Source organism: Carcharhinus amblyrhynchos, chromosome 12 (assembly GCF_965287045.1).
Source record: "Carcharhinus amblyrhynchos chromosome 12, sCarAmb.v2.hapA, whole genome shotgun sequence".
In the NCBI taxonomy this organism is placed as follows: domain Eukaryota; kingdom Metazoa; phylum Chordata; class Chondrichthyes; order Carcharhiniformes; family Carcharhinidae; genus Carcharhinus; species Carcharhinus amblyrhynchos.
In genome coordinates, this window is record NC_137335.1 from 41,661,723 (window position 1) to 41,682,478 (window position 20,756).

General features: G+C 39.3%; 2 protein-coding genes across 8 annotated transcripts in view; one reads left to right on the forward strand and one right to left on the reverse strand.

Annotated features, from left to right (window-relative positions):
- mtif2 (mitochondrial translational initiation factor 2) overlaps nt 1–12,079 on the forward strand; it is a 43,132-nt gene extending 31,053 nt beyond the window's left edge. For all 7 annotated transcript variants that reach the window (XM_080200432.1, XM_080200429.1, XM_080200428.1 and 4 more), the window contains 7 exons: nt 1,094–1,218; nt 4,318–4,522; nt 7,202–7,454; nt 8,282–8,422; nt 9,482–9,646; nt 9,824–9,964; nt 10,517–12,079. In XM_080200432.1, the coding sequence (XP_080056558.1) occupies nt 1,094–1,218; nt 4,318–4,522; nt 7,202–7,454; nt 8,282–8,422; nt 9,482–9,646; nt 9,824–9,964; nt 10,517–10,686 (1,200 nt within the window). In that variant the 3' untranslated portion in view covers nt 10,687–12,079. The remainder of the gene's footprint in view (nt 1–1,093; nt 1,219–4,317; nt 4,523–7,201; nt 7,455–8,281; nt 8,423–9,481; nt 9,647–9,823; nt 9,965–10,516) is intronic.
- Nucleotides 12,080–14,825: 2,746 nt separating this feature from the next.
- On the reverse strand, nt 14,826–20,619 carry rps27a (ribosomal protein S27a). The gene is made up of 6 exons (XM_080200435.1): nt 20,556–20,619; nt 20,404–20,468; nt 18,815–18,869; nt 16,171–16,256; nt 15,925–16,056; nt 14,826–15,010 (listed from the first exon to the last, which is right to left on the reverse strand). Exons 2-6 carry the CDS (start codon nt 20,449–20,451, stop codon nt 14,861–14,863), a joined length of 471 nt encoding a protein of 156 aa, XP_080056561.1. The 5' UTR covers nt 20,452–20,468; nt 20,556–20,619; the 3' UTR covers nt 14,826–14,860.
- Nucleotides 20,620–20,756: the final 137 nt, after the last annotated feature.

Consider the following 20,756-nt stretch of genomic DNA (forward strand, 5'->3'; position numbering starts at 1 on the left):
CAGGTGCTCCGGTTTCCTCCCATCGTCCAAAGATGTATGGGTTAGGTGGATTGGCTATGCTAAATTGCCCCTTAGTGTCAGGAGGGCTAGCTAGGGTAAATATGTGGGGTTATGGGGATGGGTAGGATTGTGATCGGTGCAGACTTGATGGGCCATTGCAATGGCAATGCAGGTGGAGAAGGTAGTCAAGAAGGCATGTGGCATGCTTGCCTTCGTCAGCCGAGGTATTGAGTTTAAAAATTGACAAGTCATGTTGCATCTTTATAGAACCTTAGTTAGGCTGTACTTGGAATATAATGTTCAATTCTGGTCACCACACTGCCAGAAGGATGTGGAGGGTTTGGAGAGGGTACAGAAAAGATTTACCAGGGTGTTGCCTGGTATGGAGGGCATTAGCTATGAGGGGAGATTGGAGAAACTTGGTTTGTTCTCACTGGAGTGATGGAGATTGAGGGGAGACCTGATGGAAGTCTGCAAGATTGAGAGGTATGGACAGAGTGGATAGCCAGAAGCTTTTTTCCCAGGGTGGAAGAGTCAATTATTAGGGGGCATAGGTTTAAGGTGTGAGGGGCAAGGTTTAAAAGAGATGTACAAGGCAGATTTTTTACACAGTGGTGGGTGCCTGGAACTCGTTGCCAGAGGAAGTAGTGGAAATGGTAAAGTAGTGACTTTTAAGGGGAATCTTGACAAGTGCATGAATAGAATGGGAATAGAGGAATATGGTCCCTGGAAGGGTGGGGGGTTTTGTTAAGTTGGGCAGCATGGTCGGTGCAGGCTCAGAGGGCTGAAGGGCCTGCTCCTGTGCTATAATTTTCTTTGTCCTTTGAATGGCCTCCTCCTGCATTGTAGGATTCTATGGATTTAATGTAGATCCATTTGCCAGTTACTGAAAAGTTCATCATCCATTGCTATAAAAAAAACCATTCTCATAAACACAAGATTTTCCAATTCGGGCAGAATTAGTTCTTATGCTTATAACAATAAAATACTGCCTATGTTTCTTTGAAAGATAAAGTGGAAACATTTTGGACTTCTGGAATTGTATTTGCTTTGAAACTGTGCCTATATGTTTAATATAATGTAACTTTTTTAGGGAGACAATTTGATGGCTTTAGCTGAGGCCACTGTTGCTCTATCAGAAGTGTTGGAATTGAAAGCTGATTGCACTGGACCCGTTGAGGGTATTATTATTGAATGTCGGAATGATAAAGGAAAAGGGTGAGTAAGTTAATGATGTTACTTTTCCTGTCTTTATATATTGGAAATATACTTCCTAAAAAGAATAAGAATTGGCCAAATTGTAGAACCAATGTTTTGTAACAAATTAGCTAAGAAAAGACAGAATCTTTGATTTTTCAGCATTATATCCAAGATTGAAATGTCTTTAACTTGGTTTCTTAAATACATTGTATAGCAATACATTTACTTACTGTATTTTTGCAATGAATTATCAGATCAAGCAAACCATTGTTTCACCATTAAGTAGTTAAAATAATTTAAATCTAATCAGACGGCATGTTGTGGTGGGATGTAAGTTCATTTCCGAAAGCCTCCTGTTTTTAATGTGCCCAACCTCATTGAGTTGGTGCTGAATGGAGGTCAAACGTTTCCCTAAACAACAGCACAGCGGCTGGAGGAAGAATTACCTTGAGCTGTGTTTTCTCACCTTTCTGAAAATTGTTTTAAAATGATGAAAGCTTGGAAAAGATTGCCTTCTAAGCTATAGGTGGGATAACCTTTTTAAAAAAAATCCTGTGATTGTTGGGCATTTCATTACTTGTATGCTTAGGTTTTGAAAATTAACTTTACTTCTGTTAATGGCCAAAATCTCCTCTCTCGTTCACCCGGATTAAGAGAGGCTATGAGGAATGCTGGGTGGAATCTTACCTTTGAAGGTTTTCTGAGTCCTGACTTTAGTAGTGATGCCTGATTGGCTGCCTGCATGATGTTGCCAGATGTGGCCAATTAGGAGGTTGCCTCCAAGAGCATCAACTAATTAAGGGTGGCAGGCAGAACATGCACCAGGCTGGGTGAATGGGAGGCCCAGCAGTGCAGTTTTGATCACAGCCTCACCAGGTGAGATGGGTGCTGCTGCAACAGGCAGGGGAACAAAGGAGTTACTTCAAGGTGGCGGCATCCTCTGAAAATGTCTGAAAATTATTAAATTATTTGTGGCTACAGCTGCCAAGTCATCACAATGGAGAGGAACCCTCTGTGGGAGAAGCAGCAGGCTTTGCAAGGCCCTGCCTGCTGCCAAGAAGCACCCTCCAGGGATCTGCCAGACTTTACATGCTGCATAGTAAGCTCCGGGGTGCATTTCCAATTTGGCCCTGTGGCAAGTTAATAGGCACCCAACTCTGCCGGCTGTGTAGCTGCTTCTGTTGCTCACCTGCTTCCAGGTGGGAATCAATGTACCGTTGCAGAACCAGTGTAACATTGACTCACCCCCCCCACGTACCACTAAAGCTATCTCTGCACGGCTGCTAAGACTGTGCCTGGTAAATTTAACTAGAAAATATTTTCCCCCATTAATCTTTGAACGTTAGATGTTAGACTGAACAGTTACTGCGTTATGGAAGTGAATGAACATTGCTACCGTGGGATGCCGCAGCATTATCGAGGATTGGAGTCAAACATGTTTTGCATAAATTGGAATAGTTACTTTCCACAGGATTGTCCTGATAATCCTGAAAAACTGATCTCACTTAACTACTTTTCCTGTGATACAGGGAAGGGTAAATCAGGCAGAGTCCTGCTCTTCATTATAATCCAGGCATTTGTTGAATATTTATATATAGATGTCAAATGAGACTAGGAATTTACTTGGTTGAAATATGTCAATCCCTCCTTGTCAACCAGTGTGCCATCACTCTGAAGGCTCAGAGATAATGGATATTTGAGTTGTGTACTGAAGCAGAATTGATACTATGGAAATGTAACAGCAAGGACTCAACACCTTCATGAAAGGAATGGGGGAGAAATTGGCAACATAAAACAGGCAGGAGAAAACATTGCTAGAAGATCATCATAGACTAGATAAACTAACTATTTTGAAGAGCTTAGATAGATGAATACCAGTTAGATGTTTAATTTTTGCTTTGGAAATTTCCTGGATTTGCCATGTGAAAAAGATCATCTAATGTCATGGGGGGTGAGTTGTATTTAAATGTTCTTGAAAACCAGGCCAAAGGTTTATAATTCATTAGTACTTTCAAATTTTTGAAGAGCTGTAAGGCATGGATGTAAAACAGACACCATTGAATGATTTGACACATCATCTACAAACAATTTTGTGCATCTTATGACAAGTCAAGATCATTCACCCGAATATCCTGTGAAGAGACGGCACAAAGTGCTGTCAAAGCGATCTTTTGAATGACAAAATGTAAGTTTCTAAAACAGGTATTTTGAGATTTAAATGATCAATATTATTAGGTGGACAAAAGAAGCTGCGTAAAAAAAACTTTGGAAACACAGGCTGAAGGCACATAATTTTCAATGCAGACTGTGAGGACGTGGCAATGGATAATTCTCAAAGATGAACCATCTCTTGATTTATCCATTTCTGGATTGTTCTAGGCATCAGTGCAGCAATACTTGCCTCGAGGTTCTCTCACTTTGTGAGACGTCTCACTCTGTGCACGTTAAGCAGCAATCTTAAAAAATGGCAACATCTCAATGCCTGCGGCAGTCACATTATCATACATAGTGAGAGAAAACCGATGAGCACCAGACACAAAATAACGCACTGAGGGATTTGTAAATCTTTTATGATTTAATCACCCTTGAAAAGATAACCACCAATATGTTGTCAGCCATGACTTAGTGGTTGCATTGTCGCCTCTGAGTCAGAAGGTTGTAACTTCAAGTCCCATGCCAGTGACAAGCAAACAAATCTAGGCTGACACTTCAGTGCAGCACCGAGGGAGTGCTACATTGTTGAAAGTGCCACCTTTCAGATAGGACATTAAAGGGAGGCCCTGTCTATTATCAGGTAGACATAAAAGATCCCATGGCACAATTTTGAAGAAGACAGAGGGCCTTCTTTGCTCTCCAAGTCAATGTTTATTTCTCAACTAACGTTACAAAAAACAAATTATGTAGTCACTGTTGCGTTGCTATCTGTAGGACCTAGCTTTGGGATAAATTAACTGCAACCTTTCCTGCATTATAAAATGACTATACTTCAATAATACTTGATTGGCTGTGAAGTGTTTTGGGATGACGTGAGGTCATGAAAAATTCTATATAAATGAATGTTTTTGTTTTCTATCTATTTCTGGAAGTTTGTTAAATAAATACAATTTTTATTTATAGACCAGTCACCACAGCTATTATCCAACATGGAACATTAACTAAAGGTTGTGTCCTGGTGGCAGGAAAGAGCTGGGCTAAAGTACGGTTAATGTTTGATGAGAATAATAAGCCAATGAAAGCTGCTGGACCAAGTACCCCAGTGGAGATAGTTGGTTGGAAAGAACTTCCATCTGCTGGAGATGAAATTCTTGAAGTGGAATCAGAGGTATGGATTCTCATGTTGTGTACTGTAAATGATGATTCTATTACAATTCATAATCTGATGTCAGTGGCTGCATCAAAATATCAGGTCTCTCACAGCTCTTTGGTTCAAAACTGAATTATGTATATCCTATGAGCTATTGCACAAGGACATGCTGATATGAAATATATGAACAAGAGTGTTTAAATGCACTAGGTTAGATCAGTGGTTTTCAACTGGTGTGTGTGCCACGAGAGGCGTGCAAATGTGCTGTGGCTGGGGGGCAGATTCCAATCCCTGTCTGAGGAAATTCAACCACAGCAGTGCCTCAGTGTATTACATTCAAATTTTCTTGCTTAAAAATCAGCACTGGTGTCACTCTTGTGCAGTAGTTGTTTCAAGAATTCTGAGAAAATTACAAGCTATTTAAAGTGCTGGTTCATCACTTGCTGTCATATGCAAACCTCTGTATTAAAAAAAGATAGTAAAGAGGGCCAGTTTCTGTCAAAACGATCTTGAAATATGGAACAGACCAGTTCCCATAGTACCACAATTGGCGAAAAGCATTGCGAGCAATGAATTGTAGAGCAGAGGACAAGTGAATCCTCACAAGGAAAAATCACCCCAGTGTATCTCTCTCTCTTTCTCTCTGTATTCACTCTGTGCTGCTGGCTCGGATGGACTTGCAGTATTTGTTACCAAAAAACACAGACAAAACAGGGAGCCCAGAGCACCGTACATTTCCAAGCTCACATTTGGCATTAAGCACCAATCCATATCCCACCACCACTGAAAATAGGAGATTGTAGTAAAACTGCATCACATAACGCTGGCAGTGTGCTCCTGTCCCTGTGATCTACTGCTTTCTACACTGTTATAGTGCAGCTCTCCCATCTCCCCTCTTCTGAAATGCTGCTGATCCAGGATCCCAGTTGCAATTAGGGGGGAAGTTCTGGAAAAATCTGGGGCTTGCCTCGCAGGTGAGAGCGTTTGCCTTATTTTTTGCAAAAGTGCATTCGCATTTTCCTCATCACCCACAATAGGAAATATCCTTCCAAATTCGCACTCTCCTATTTGCAAACATACTACAACTTAATTTCAATTTCCCTTTTCATTCTTAAATAATGTGTTGTAGGCATGAGTTCTAGCTAGAGTTACTAATTGGCTTGCCTGTTGTGAGTCTGCAGACATTCTGGAATCAGCCTGTGCAGACTGGATTACTAAATGTCTGCAATAACAGCAATAGGCACACTCCTTTCAACCTCAGCACGTCACTTCAGCAGTAAAACACGAGGCTGATAATGTAATGGACTTATTGCATGTTTGTCTTCTGTCCCTCTCCCCACTGAAAAACATATATAAAGAAAAGGTTCCTTCACATTTTCCCTGTTTAATTCCTCATGACTGTAACATGCCTCACAGTTTTAGTGCAATAAAGTATCCTCACTCAGCTGTCTACATTCAACAGGGCCTACATAGAGTCATAGAGGTTTACAGCATGGAAACAGGCCCTTCGGTCCAACTTGTCTATGCCGCCCTTTTTTTTTAAAACCCCCAAACTAATCCCAGTTGCCCGCATTTGGCCCATATCCCTCTATACCCATTGTACCCATGTAACTATATGTTTTTTAAAAGATAAAATTATACCTGCCTCTATAGCATCATATGAGTTATATTTTGTCCACACATACACCACTTGTGCACATGTGATATGCGAATCACATTCATTTATTTTGTTTAACAAATGATGTCTGATTAAGTAGTATTCCCCAATGTCATCGCAGCCGCAAGATACCATAGGATCATCTTTCTAAGCATATTCACTATTATTGCAGTGTCCCCTGCTGCATTTAAATGCCGATGGAGTGCTCCCGTTGAGGAGAAAAGCAGATTGTGTATGCAAACAAAATTACATAATTTCTACAAGTGCAGATTGATACAAAACAGACACTGCCCTTTAAATTAGCTCCGGGTACAACCCAATCTGAAGCATTTGCTGTGAACTTGACAATCTGTGACTCTGAAATTGTAGTGCAACAATTGTGATTAAATTGCAGGCGCATCCATTCAGGAATACTTTTGTCACCTGGGAATGGGCTATAGGCACGCGTAATCTGGTTAAGAACAACTAAAGCGTTTCCCATATGGGGGTTGGGTAAGAAATGCTATGTTACTGCAAAATAAATGTCCCAGAAATCCAGCAAATTAAAACACAAATTACTAATTTTCAACTCCGAGTAAAGCTTCAAAAATAGGCAGAATTCCCAAGACTGCAGTCTAGTGAATTTGCTTTAGAGTTTGTTCTCTAATAAGATCGTAGCCAAACTGAATGCAAGTGATATTCATGAGCAACCAATTTGGCTGAAAAAAGTGTGTACAATGGAATTGTTTATCTCATTGAAGTGTGTTGTGTTACTGAAAAGGTTGAAAACCATTGGGGTAGATTCCTGCCATTAATCCAATCACTGTGAGCATATTTGTGGTAGTTCTGGGAGAGTATCTAATGGTATTGAGAGTGTCGTTTTTGTCTGCAAGTCAGAATAGTTGAGAGAGATGGATCTTGGTTCTTGTAATATGTCTCCTCTCACAATAGATAAAGACTTCTCAGACTTGGTTTATTGTTCTGCTGTTTGTGTCTCTTGTACAGTGATCTACTAAAACATAATTACTTTGCTTTTCTAATTGCCTTTCTTGGCTGTGCAGAAAAGGGCCAGAGAGGTTTTAGATTGGAGGAAGTATGTTGAGTCACAAGAAAAAAACAAACAAGATCTTGAGGTGATTGAAGCAAAACAGAAGGAACACCATGAGATGTACAAAAAGGAGCGGGACAGCTTTAGTAGCTTGAACTGGAGACAAAGAAAATCTGCAATGTACAAAGCCAATAAGCATCTAATGGCAACAAGGCCTAAGGAGAAGAATGACACAGATGAGCTTTCACTTCCAATAATAGTAAAAGGTAGATGGATATGTGCTAATATATTGTCCTGTGCTATCCCACCCAGCTCTGTACCCCCACAATAACTTGGGGGTTACATTGATATATAATCCTATACACTATCTTGCATTGCAGCCCTAGAGCTAATGCTACCAACAATGGATCTGCATGTGATCTTGAAGGCATTGGATTCTCATTAAAGTATGAATGTCCTCTGATTCATTGGCCAAGTATATTGTATGGAATGTCCTTGATAGCGAATGTTGGCAGACTATTCGAGTGCTGCTTGTATTGCAATCAAGTCTAACCATGTCCTTGTTCAACACCTGTGTATACTTTTAGAAGTGAGGGCTCTAAAATCCTCAGTACTTTTTTCCTCTTTAAACCAAGGCCAGTTACTGTAGCTCTACAATAATCCCAATTAGATGGGGATTGCACCAGCAGCCTTTCTCATTTGTATAACCTAATTTCCCATTGGATAAACAGTGATAATGATGTGCTTCACTGATGCAGTATAATCATGTTGGATTCTTGATTGCTTTCAATTCTGCATATTGTGTACTGCTGGCATGTTTCCTCAGAGCTCCACGGATAGATGGTGTTGGGTTTTCTGCTGGGCTATTAGGCTGCTACCATACATTCTCCATCCATCTGATGTCAGATGTAGGTATTACCAATTATTGAGTCTACTGCTTGCACTTTTGTCCTGGAGATGAGGAATATTTTTGGTTCCTTGTTACTTTATTGAATGCTAGCATGTTGTACTGTCTTGACTATAAATGCAAGTTTAGAAACATAAACTGAAATGGTAATTAAATATTTTAAGCATGCATTTTGTTTCCCTTTAGGTGATGTTGATGGCTCAGTAGAAGCCATTCTAAATATCCTAGATAGTTATGATGCTGATGAAGAGTGTAAACTCAAAGTGATTCACTTTGGTGTTGGCGATATCAGTGAAAATGATATTGCCTCAGCAGAGATTTTTTCAGGTGAGATTTCAGTTTTGCTTGTAATGAATAAATGTACATTGTTTTTATTTGCTGTTTCTGCTCCAGTAATCACATTATAGCTGAGACATTATGCTGGAGATTTTCTTCCCAGCTTTTACTTTATAACTTTTAAGAGGTAGAAGAAATTGGTGATTCTCTGATTTTGCATCCTGCACCCCATCCCTGCTCACCCAATGAAAAAGCGAAAGATCAATCTCACTCAGCCTGATTTACTTTGAGGTCTGGAATGTTTACAGAACTGCACTTATTATACAACTAGATTGTACACAAGAAGTCAGTGGGGTTATTGGGATGTTCTGACAGTAGAAGACCAGAAGTGTGGCTGGAGGAATGGAGTGATGCCATGGTTATCGTTCTATCCTCTATGAATGAAAGAGTGAAACTTGATGAAAGATTAAATAAGCTGAAGGCTTTACATTATTGAGAAACAAGACTTATCTTCACTTAGTTATATAAAGTGACATAAATTAAATGAACCCAGAATATTAAGGTTAATCAGATTGTGGAGTAACAGGACCAGTGAACACTGAAAATTGTGAACTGTTAAATTTAAAACAAATCTTAGAAAAGGTAATTATTCAAAGGGTGATTCACATTTAGTAAGACTAATCAGGCAGTTTGATAGAATCCAAGACACTGGAGTTCAGGCTGCAATTGAAAATTAGGCAGAGGGAATTAGAACATTCAAGAGTTGCCAATCAATTCGATTGGCTGACAGCTCCTGAGGATAGGACTTCTTCTCCAGTGAGGGGCAGAAGCCCCAACACTGCCCCAGTTTAGCCTGCCTGCAGTGCCTTGTGGCCTTGGGATGGGCTGGCATGATGTGGATCGGCTCCACATCAACTTTGTTCCGGAGATGAACCATCCACTTGCACACCATCCCATCCCATGCTGCAGAAATTGTTGAGAATCATTTACTCTTGCCTTTTCCAGTTGAGGTAGAATTCTGAGGTAGGATAGGGAATTGGATTTACTTGAACCTCTGCAATTGCATGGAATATGGCTTGAAGTAAAACAACACTCTTCTTGGATTTCTAGGTCTAGTTTATGGTTTTAATGTAAATGTCAGCAAAGACGTACAACAGATGGCTACCAAGAAAGGAGTAAAAATCAAATTGCATAGGGTTATCTACAAGCTTATTGACGACCTCAAGGATGAACTGAGTGGCAAGTTGCCACCAACACTTGAAGAAAATATTACAGGTGTGTATTGTCTCTCATAAAATGACTGGACATGCTTTGTCAGTTACGGCTTTTTAAATCCACTTTTTTGTATCTATTAGAAATGTGACCTCATACATGCTTGATTTTTGATTAAGACATTTATTGTAACAAGAAGCAGTTTTCAGTATTCATTAATGCTATTTGTTTTGCTTTCAGGAGAGGCATCTGTGTTGGCAGTCTTCTATGTGACAGTAGGGAAAAAGAAAGTTGCTGTAGCAGGGTGCAGAGTTCAGAAAGGCCAATTGCACAGAAAGATGAAGTTTAAGCTCATCCGCAATCAACATATTTTATGGACAGGCATGTCTCACCCTTGTACTATAACATCCTTGTATTATAACATACCAATCTGCCACTATAGTATCAATACCTAGCTATTTCAGGAAAAAAGAATTAGTTATCTTGGCAACCCATTTGTAGCGTGTTTTATCTGTTATGAGTTTTTTGCACAATTTTATGTTCCTCTAAATGACAGATTATTTCCCAATGTATCTACAGTAATTCCAACAAGATATAAAGTAGTGTGGGCATCATTTAGCAACTCACTAAGACCCTGGAATGGTCCATTAAATGAAAAAAAAACTCAAAACAAACAAAAATAAAAACCTGTTATCAGAAGCAATCTACAATTCAAAAGCATCTTGGTATGGGTGGGAGATGGTTTCACTGCTCTGTCATGCAGGCAGTGTTGTAGCTGTGGCAATGTTGGTGGAGCAAGGGCTGGGGGCAAAGGCAATATCAGTTGAGGAATGGCTGACAAGTTTATAAGTTTACATAAGTTTTCAAATGTTTGAGTGCTTATTAACAGAATCAAACCAAGTTTATAAGTATAACATTTTCCCTTCCATTCAGGTTTCCTCATGTCTCTCAAACATCTCAAGGACGACGTCTCAGTTGTGAAGACAGGGATGGAATGTGGTCTCAGCTTGGATAAGGAAATTGATTTCAAGCTTGGTGATGAAATTATTTGCTATGAAGAAAAGGAAATTCAACAAAATATCTCCTGGGATCCAGGATTTTAAACTTGATCACTACAGAAACCTAAGAATTTTTGAATTGAATTGCACTATTAATATAAAGACTGTCCAGTAAAATGACTAAATGGGCAAGATATGTGGAACATGCATTCAGCTTATGGTTTGGAATACAGGCCAACATAAAGACTAACATTCACATAATGTCTCTAAGTACTTCATCAGGAATTCTTTTGAAAGATGGTGAATGTTATTCACTGGATCCATGCAGAAGTCATTTTGAACATAGCGAGATGTTAAAATAATCTGTGGAAAATAATATTGCAAAATCTGGCTGCGGCCTGCAGAATTGAGAAATCATCATTTGAAATGCTGTATGTATTTTGCTGTCTGTTTTGCATTTTTAGTTTCCCAGTGGCAGGTTAAATGTTAGTTAAATGTGATTAACATAGACTAGCTGCTGGTGATAAATCTGGTAATGCACATGGTGTAATGGTCTCCACAACATACTTTTATATTGAAGGTGTGTTGTTGATGGTAGGTTGTTGTCAATAACAGCCAACATAAAGGATTTGGCTCATTGGATCCCAATGGTATTGAAGGAAAAGATTTTTACAGGACTCAAACTGCAGTTCGATAACCACGTGTAACTAAAAATAGGGAAAATAAAGGAGATCAGAATCCGCCCAGCAGATGTAAACCTTGCTTTGAGTTTAAAAGTAATTGTAGATAACACATTTAGATTCAAACCAAACTTCCTGTCAATATTTACATCCTTTCATTAGATTTCAGCACAATTATTCAGTATGGACTCATAGTGTTAAATACCTCACAGGGGAAAGACATTATCACTGCAAAAACATTTTCTCCACTTTGACTCTTTCAATTGGATTCTGAAAATGAGACACAAGTTTACGTGGACTTGGGTGCAGAAAGGAGATGGGATGGTGGAAGATGCAACAAAATTCTGTCCAAGACTCAGACAATTGTGAGATGGGCCTAATTATTTCTTAAAATTATTACCAAAATACATTTTTTGTAAATTATTGGGACATATTTTAATTACAACTTTGCTGAGTTTTGCATTTAAGAATATTGGGAATGTAATAGATTCACTTTTTTGTTTTCTTCAGGGTCTAGAGATATCAAAATGAGTACCTTCACAAATATGTTAAAAGCAATCATTTTATTTTGGGTTCCTTGATATCAACATGCTCGCTACTTAGCTTTTTGTGGAGATTTTCTAGCTGTAAAAGCACCTGATTACTGTAGTAATGTAATACTGTACAAATCTGTCTGATTTTTGAGGCCATTTCCAATATGTTGATTGTTAAAATGCATGAACAAGTTGAAAGCCATGTATTTTTAAAAAGTGCACATTACATTATAATTTTAATTTTGTTTTCACAATGTGTATAAAAATACAGAATTATATTCAATATTTTTAGTGTATTTGAAAATATTGGTTTTCTTTTGACTATTTCTATTAGAAAATGCTCTAAGATTCTGATAGGCTAATGATTCATTTTCTGGGATCAAATTCATGCAGCATGGTTACTTTCACAACACTCTTTTACATTTTTAAAACAGCAGCAAATGTAGTTTAGTCCTGACAGTAGTAGATGCTCACATTCTTATGGGACTTGCAACCTGTTGCTCACGTAATACTTAGTGAAAAGTGATGGCAGATAGAAATGTTGGCATAGAAGGGTGATGTTGGAATGCTGGTATAATGCTGCTGTTCTGAAACAAGCTTTGTAATTTAAACATGCCAATGGATTGCTGTCAGCACTGATGAGATAGTTTTGTATAGATTCTCAATTGCTTGCAGCAATGTGTCTATAATTTAAATATCTATACCCTTTTAAAATGTCAGTTATAATATATTTAAAATATCAACGTAAGGACATACAAATTAAGAGCAGGAGTAGACCATTCAGCCTGTCAAGCCTACTCCGGCATTTAATAAGATCATGGCTGATCTATCAACATTGAAAGTGCTTTCAAGTGTTTAGAGTTGTTTAGGGGTTCCAAATGTTTTCTTCCTTCAGTTATCTGTAGCTATGCAATAATACATAACTCATTTCAGTTTCCTTACAATTGGCACTCTGCACAATTATTTTTCTTTACATCAGAATGGATAATGTTTGTACACACGGCATTATTGTTAATCTTGTTTTCAGACTTTGATCACAATTTGTACAATAACACTGGTGCTAAACATTTTTCAAGCAATTTGTAACATTCATAATGTAGTATTTATGTAACAGATTGATAATTTCAAAGAGCTCAAAGGAATTCTTCACATTCTGAATGGATCCCACAATAGCTCATATCCATTCGCTGTGCATATGGCTCATAGCAGACCTCTTGTCTTTTTTCCCCTACATTTGATTTGATTTATTGTCTCATGTATCAGCATATAGTGAAAAGTATTGTTTCTTGTATGCTACAGAGCATACCGTTCATTGAGAAGGAAACAAGAATGCAGAATGTAGTGTTACAGTCTTGGCTAGGGTGTAGCAAAAGATCAACTTAATGCGAGGTAGGTCCATTCAAAAGCCTAACAGCAGCAGGGAAGAAGCTGTTTTTGAGTCAGTTGATATGTGACCTCAGACTTTTGTATGTTTTTCCCCGACAGAAGAAGGTGGAAGAGAGAACGTTCGAGGTATGTGGGGGTCCTTAATTATGCTGGTTGATTTGCTGAGGCAGTGGGAAATGTATAGAGTCAATGGATGGGAGGTTGGTTTGTGTGATGGAATGGGCCACATTCATGATCTTTTGTAGTTCCTAGCAGTCTTGGGCAGAGCAGAAACCATACCAAGCTGTGATACAACTAGAAAGAATGCTTTCTATGGCGCATCTGTAAATGTTGATGAGAGTTGTAGCTGACATGCCAAATTTCCTTAATGTCCTGTGAAAATAGAAGATGGGCTTTCTTAACTATAGTGTTGGCATGGGGAGACCAGGACAGGCTTTTGGTGATCTGGACACTTAAAAACTTGAAGCTCCTGACTCTTTCCACTTTGTCCCCATTGCTGTAGAGAGGCACATTGTCCTTTATGCTTCCTGAAATCAATTAATCTTCTTTGTTTTGTTGACATTGAAGGAGATTATTGTCACTGCACCAGTTCACCAGATGCTCTGTCTCATCATTGTTTGAGAGCCAACCCACTAGTGATGTTGTCAGCAAACTTGAAAATTGAGTTGGAAGGGAATTTGGCCACACAGTCATTGGTGTATAAGTAGCAGGGGTACGGTAGAATAGTACAATGCTGAATTAAAAACTCCACTCTTAATTGTAACGTAGGGAAGTCTGCCTCAGTGTCTCCTCCTAAAATGAATGCTTGGAATTCAGTCAAGTGTAGAATCATTTTGCCTGTGACTTCACTTGGAATTGAATAGCCTTATAGACAGTCAGGGTCAGCATATAAAATAATGTATAATAAAGAATAATGTCTTCAATGGAGACAGGAAATTTCCAAAACAAAACTAAATCTTTGAAATGTCATTGTAACATTATAATGTTTCTAATATTTGAATATAACTTGAATGTTTCACCAAGACAACAAATCAAAAGTTCACAGTTGCTTAAGAGAACTCACTGGAGTTTATATAGTAGTTTAAAATTTAAAATGACATTTCAGCTGTTATAGTTGCTGCCAGAAGTAAAATTTGACAAAATATAATCAAATGTTACTTCAGCCTTTTGACAAAGTGCTAATAATAGTAAATTTCCCATTATGTTTACAGATAGTCTTCAGGGAAAAAAAGTTATTTCAGAAAAAGTGGGTTATGTGCTGGAAGGTGCAGTAGATTAATAGGCAAAAGGCAACACGCATCCTTGCCATGAAAATACTGAAGTCTAGAATCAATATTGAGGAATGCCAGGACCACCCACTCCCAACTGTATCCCACTGTGTTTTCTGCGTCTGTCCTGTTGGTGCAAAAGATGTGCATAGGCTTTGCTACAGGAGCCTGGAACATTGCCTCAAATGTCAAGTAGTAGCTCAATTATTCCACGGGCTAAGTCAATGTCAAGTATTATTACCAGTAGCTTGGTACAACTAAAAAAAAAATCAACCATAATGCTTTAGGATACAGTCTCCATTCCCTAAAGCCCAGTATTGAAGATAGATCAGCTCTTTAAAAGGGAGAAAATACTGATTTAAAGAGTTCCACACCAATTGTTTTCCATCATAGTTTATTACAATCTGTTTAATTATGCATCTTCAGCTTTGTTGAAGCAATATGTCAGACAACACTTTCCACAATATTGTCTGTTGAAGTGACTAGCCATGAACACACCAGCGCCACACTCCTCAGAAGGACATTCACGCCGCAGGCGATAAATTTTTCCGTACTCATCAACCTAAAAGTAAAAAACCCAGTTTCATCTTAATACACACAAGAATTTATCAAGTTAAAAATCAGTATTATAATAAACTGGAAAGTGGGGGACAGGCAAAGTCTCATCTTACAGCACAAAAACACCCTATGCTATCAAATAGGCAGCATAGCAGACAATGGGGTGAATGGAACTTGCCAGAGCTACAAGAAATGTTCTCCAGCTGCAAGTTATACTATTTGATAAGCACACTGTATGTAAAGGTTTAGTATTGACAGGACTGCTGCCTGTAAAAGTAGAAAGCTCAAACAGGGTCTCTAAATACAATGAAATTAAGCAAAATTGTTTCCAGTAGCTGCAAGCATTCAACAAACAGAATTCAAACTGTGCAACTACTTTTCTAATAGAATACTTCCTTCCCTAGCATAAAACTAAATGTAGAATTTAATTCATCCCAAAGCAACACTGACATTAGGAATCAAAAAGAAATTGAGGTTCAAGGGTATTATTTCAGATGCTGCGATGAGCAATTTAGGTGAACTGGTTTGGTGCATCTTTAAGCACAAAATGTAGGTTGGGAGATGTTTCATTTCACCACCATTGTCCCTGTGTATTGACAAAAGGACATCATCTATCAAGGCTTCAAATAATACCCAGTAAGTTCAGATAGAAGATCGCCACTTTCTTTCCATTGCAGCATGACCAAAACCTGCATAATACTCCTTGGCATCATATTTTGGATTCCAATGCAATTGAAAAAAAACTAGTTGCACCTGCTCTTCCTATACAACGTTCAGAACTTGGAGTGGGGAAATACACTAATCTTCCATAGCTAGAAACAACAGCACTGTACATTTTTGATCGAAGACTTAAAGTAGGTTTACTATCAATTCAACATTGAAAAGAATAGCAAGTCAGCAATCTGATCTAACTATTACCTTGTAATATTTAAGGACAGCAAGCTTGACCTTCTTCCTCTTGTGCTGATTTTTCTTTGGTGTGGTGTAAGACTTCTTCTTCCTCTTCTTGGCACCACCACGAAGTCTCAATACAAGGTGCAAAGTTGACTCCTATTGAAGACATCATTTATGAATTTCAAGCTCCCATTTGCTCTGGCATATAAAGCATCAGTATAAGTTCGAGCTGACTAACTGCATGTTCAAACATAAGAAAAATCAACATACCTTTTGGATGTTGTAATCAGAGAGTGTACGTCCATCCTCTAATTGTTTTCCAGCAAAGATCAGTCGCTGCTGATCAGGGGGAATGCCTATATTGAAATTAGAATGGGATGGGTTTAATTAAACCAGTCTCCAATTCTTCGAATCAAATGCTAGGTTAGTCAGAAAAACTGAAACCCTAAGCAATAAATGAATGCTGCACATTTGAACAGTACAGATTTATGGACTGCATTTCCATTAAATCAAGCTGACTGTTCAAGTGGCATATAAACAAATATGTAGTAAAACACAAAGATATGTTGTTAGATGCACTGAAATTCAAAGTTCTGTTTCCCCCTCAGTGACGTGGAGGGTGATGCACAGATGGCAAGCTAAATGAATGATGCACGTACATATAAAGCACGTACAATCAAACATACAGATCTGGCATCTGCTCAGAATGACAACATTGCTTTATTGCACTTTTGAAGAATTAATTCTCTGAAGTGCTGCCCATCCCAATGCTCTATTTGTCAACTGATATCACAAAAGTAGATGAACTGTTTATCCCAATGACATTTGTGGGAGCTTGCTGCATGCAAACATTGTTAAATTTGCATACATCTACACCATATATTTCTAAAGTAATTCATTGGCTGTAAAGCAATTTAGGACTTCAAAGAAATGCATTACAGGTGCAAATTCTTATTTTTGGATTAAAGGTGGTGGTAAAACCCAAGTGGCGAAAAACTGCAGCAGGCGACGGTGCAGAGGGACCTCGGGGTCCTCGTGCATGAGTCGCAAAAACCCAGCTTGCACGTGCAGCAGGTGGTCAGGAAGGCGAATGGGATGCTGGCCTTCATAGCGAGGGGGACTGAATATAAAAGTAGGGAGGTCTTGCTGCGGCTGTATAGGGCATTGGTGAGGCCGCAGCTGGAGTAGTGTGTGCAGTTTTGGGCGCCGTACTTACGCAAGGATATTTTGGCCTTGGAGGGAGTGCAGAGGAGGTTTACTAGGCTGATGCCGGAGTTGAGGGGGTTGAGCTATGAGGAGAGGCTGAATAAGCTAGGCTTGTACTCGTTAGAGTTTAGAAGAATGAGGGGAGATCTCATTGAGACATATAAGATGATGAATGGGATAGATAGGATAGAGGTGGAGACTCTTCCCGCTCAGAAACAACAGTAGGACTAGGGGGCACAGCCTCAAGATAAAGGGGGGGCGGTTTAGAATGGAGTTGAGGAGGAACTTCTTCACTCAAAGGGTGGTGAATCTCTGGAATTCTCTGCCCGTTGAAGTGGTGGAGGCTACCTCGCTAAATATTTTTAAGACGCGGGTTGATGGGTTTTTGATAAGAGAGGGGATTAAGGGTTATGGGGAGAAGGCGGGAATGTGGAACTGAGCTAAGACAGATCAGCCATGATCTTATTGAATGGCGGGGCAGGCTCGAAGGGCTAGATGGCCTACTCCTGCTCCTATTTCTTATGTAAGCATTCATTTTAAAGTATGTCAAAGTCTTCCCTTTTTATGCTATTCCATGAGATCACCATGGAATACCCAACTCCCAACACAACCAGGAGCAGTGACACCATAATGGGAATTCCTAGTGTTAACCAGGAATTCAACTCCAGAATTGTGCCAAGAGGCAGGAAGTGTTTTTTAAAAACATAATTTAGGTGAAAAAGAAACCTACATAACCGCTTCCCAATTAAGGTGAAAGGAATTATAACTGAAGGCGTATGTGTACACCAACATTCTAAAGCAGTCTCTTCCTTGTTGAGTCACAAGAAGTTAGAATGCACGTGCACAGTCGGTAATTAAAGCTAACAGAATGCTCTCCTATATAACAAGAGGAATTGAACATAAAAGGATGTCATGCCTCAGTTATAAAGGGCACTGGTGAGACACTTCTTGAATAATGTTCTAGTGTGTGCAATTTTGGTTTCATTCAAGGAAGGATGTAAATGTGTTAGAGGCAATTTAGAGGGGGTTTACTAGATTTGAAACTTGGAATGAACAGGTTGTCTTACAAAGAATGGTTACACTGGGCTTGTTTTCACTGGAGTTAATAAACAGTGGCAACTGAATTGGAGTATACAAAATCCTGAACGATCTTGACAAAATGAACGTGGGAAGGTGGTTTTCTCCAGTGGGCAAGTCCAGAACTTGGGGGCAGTTTCAAAATTTAGGTTTGCCCTTTTAGGGGAGAAGATGATGAGAAATTTCTTCTTTCAGCAGGGCTGAGGCACATTGGATCTCTGCCTCAGAGAGAAGTGGAGGTGGATCATCAATTTTTTTTAAAGGCAGAGGTGGATAGACTCTTGTTAGAGAAGGGATTCAAAGCTTATCAGGAGTAGATGGGAGTGTAGATCAGCCATCTTATCAAATGGCATAGCAGATTTGAGAGGCCAAATGGACTACTTCAGCTCCTATTTTGTACATTCATACATCATAAAATGCACCTGGGAATCCATTTTTACAATACAAAGGACTTATCTTTTTTAAAAAAAATGTTTGAATGTTGCTTATCAGCATGGCACAATCAGAATAACACATATCACATCAATATGATGTTCTGAACTGTATTCCAAACCATGCCCACATATCTTAAGACCTTGGAAGGCTAATGGGTCAATGAAAATTAAATTTCAAAATCAAAACCATACTGTACCTTCTTTGTCCTGAATCTTAGCTTTTACATTTTCAATAGTATCTGATGGCTCAACCTGGAATGAAACAGTGTCAGATACATGTTTCACTTTAATTTTAAAAATTCATTATTTTTGAGAAATGTGCATCATTACCATGGAGCTTCACTATCACTTTCAAGGTCTCCACTGGAATCCAACAAGTCACACTGACCATTTAAATTTTAACAAAATCATTTCATCTTTCTGCACAACCATGATTGAGAACACAGGTTCCACTGAGTCACTTTGCGACAGAGGCACCAATTTTACAGGCTTGAACATTCCACCTTAGTGGCACACTGGTTAGCACTATTGCTTCTCAGCACCAGGGACCTGGTTCAATTTCCAACTTGTGCAGAGTTTACACATTCTCCCCATGTCTGCATGGGTTTCTTCTGGGTGCTTGAGTTCCCTCCCAGTCTGAAAGACGTGGTTAGGTGAATAGGCCATGCTAAATTCTCCCTCCATGTACCCAAACAGGTGCCAGAGTGTGGTGACTATGGGATTTGCACAGTAACTTCATTGCAGTGTTAATGAAATCTACTTGTGACACTAATAAACAAACTTAACGTAGGGAGCTACCTCAACTACTGAAGGAGACAGTGGCACAATGATATTGTCACTGGACAAGTATTCCAGAGGCGTAGCATAATGCTCTGGGGACTTGAGTTTGAACCTCATCATTGATGGTATTAAAAGTCTAACAATCACTATGAAAGTATTGTTGTAGAAACCCATCTGGTTCACTAATGTCACATTTAGGGAAGGAAAATACCCAGTGGTTAGCACAGCTACCTCCCATCACCAGGGACCCAAGTTCAATTCTGGCCTCAGGTCACTGTCTGCGTGGAGTTTACATATTCTCCTTGTGTCTGCATGGGTTTCCTCCAGATGCTCCGGTTTCCTCCCACACTCCAAAGATGTGCAGGTTGGGTGGATTGGCTATGCTAAATTGACCAGGGGATTAGCAGGGTAAATATGTGGGGTCACAGGAATATGTCCTGGGTGGGATTGTTGTTGGTGCGGACTCAATGGGCCGAATGGCTTCCTTCTACACTTTCGACATTCTGATTCATCTGACACTATTTTTGCACATCAAATTATTATGGAACGTTACATAATTTAAAATTTGACAGGTACTCACTTATCCATCTACAAAGATGCAACATTATCCAAAGGATATTCAATTTTAGACTATAAGTGAATATGATTTTTCTAACAGACACATGCGAGAAGCATGCCGGCAAACATTGTGCCTTACTTATGTCATTAATAAGCTTATATTAACACTGTAATGATAATTTTGCGGAAAACACCAATCACAGTTAAACCGTTCCAAAGGATAAACCGATGACGATAAATTCTCAACCACTGCATTAAAAACTGCAAATAATTCAGACCATCGGATTCGCACAAAACCGGGAAAGGTGCTACCCTGAGTACAAATTAACAACGAAGAGTAAAATCAGCTTCCAAGTTACTGACGAATTTTCAGCTTGGGCATTCACACGTTTTATTTCACAGGGGAGGAGGGAGCAAGGCCTCGCCCGGGCCCAGCGCCTTCACTCACCTCGAGGGTTATGGTTTTCCCCGTGAGGGTTTTCACAAAGATCTGCATTTTCAAATCCTGCCCACCTGAGAGAAGGAGAGAGGAGGTTAGCCGGGGTTAAAGTGGGATTTTAGGATGTGTAAAGTGTGGCTGACAGAGCAGCTGAGACTCACCCGCTCCGACCCCCTGAAAGGCGCTGCACCCAAAGAGGTCCTAATGCCCCAGGCACGGGGTTTTCCAAACCGGCCAGCAGGGCTTAGGTGTCTAACCAACTCCCTTTTCAATGCGGGTCAACCTTTCAAAATATTACCTGTTTCTCCAAGCACTGGTTAAAATTCAATATAGTTTCAATGTGTGTGCAAATGATATCGCTA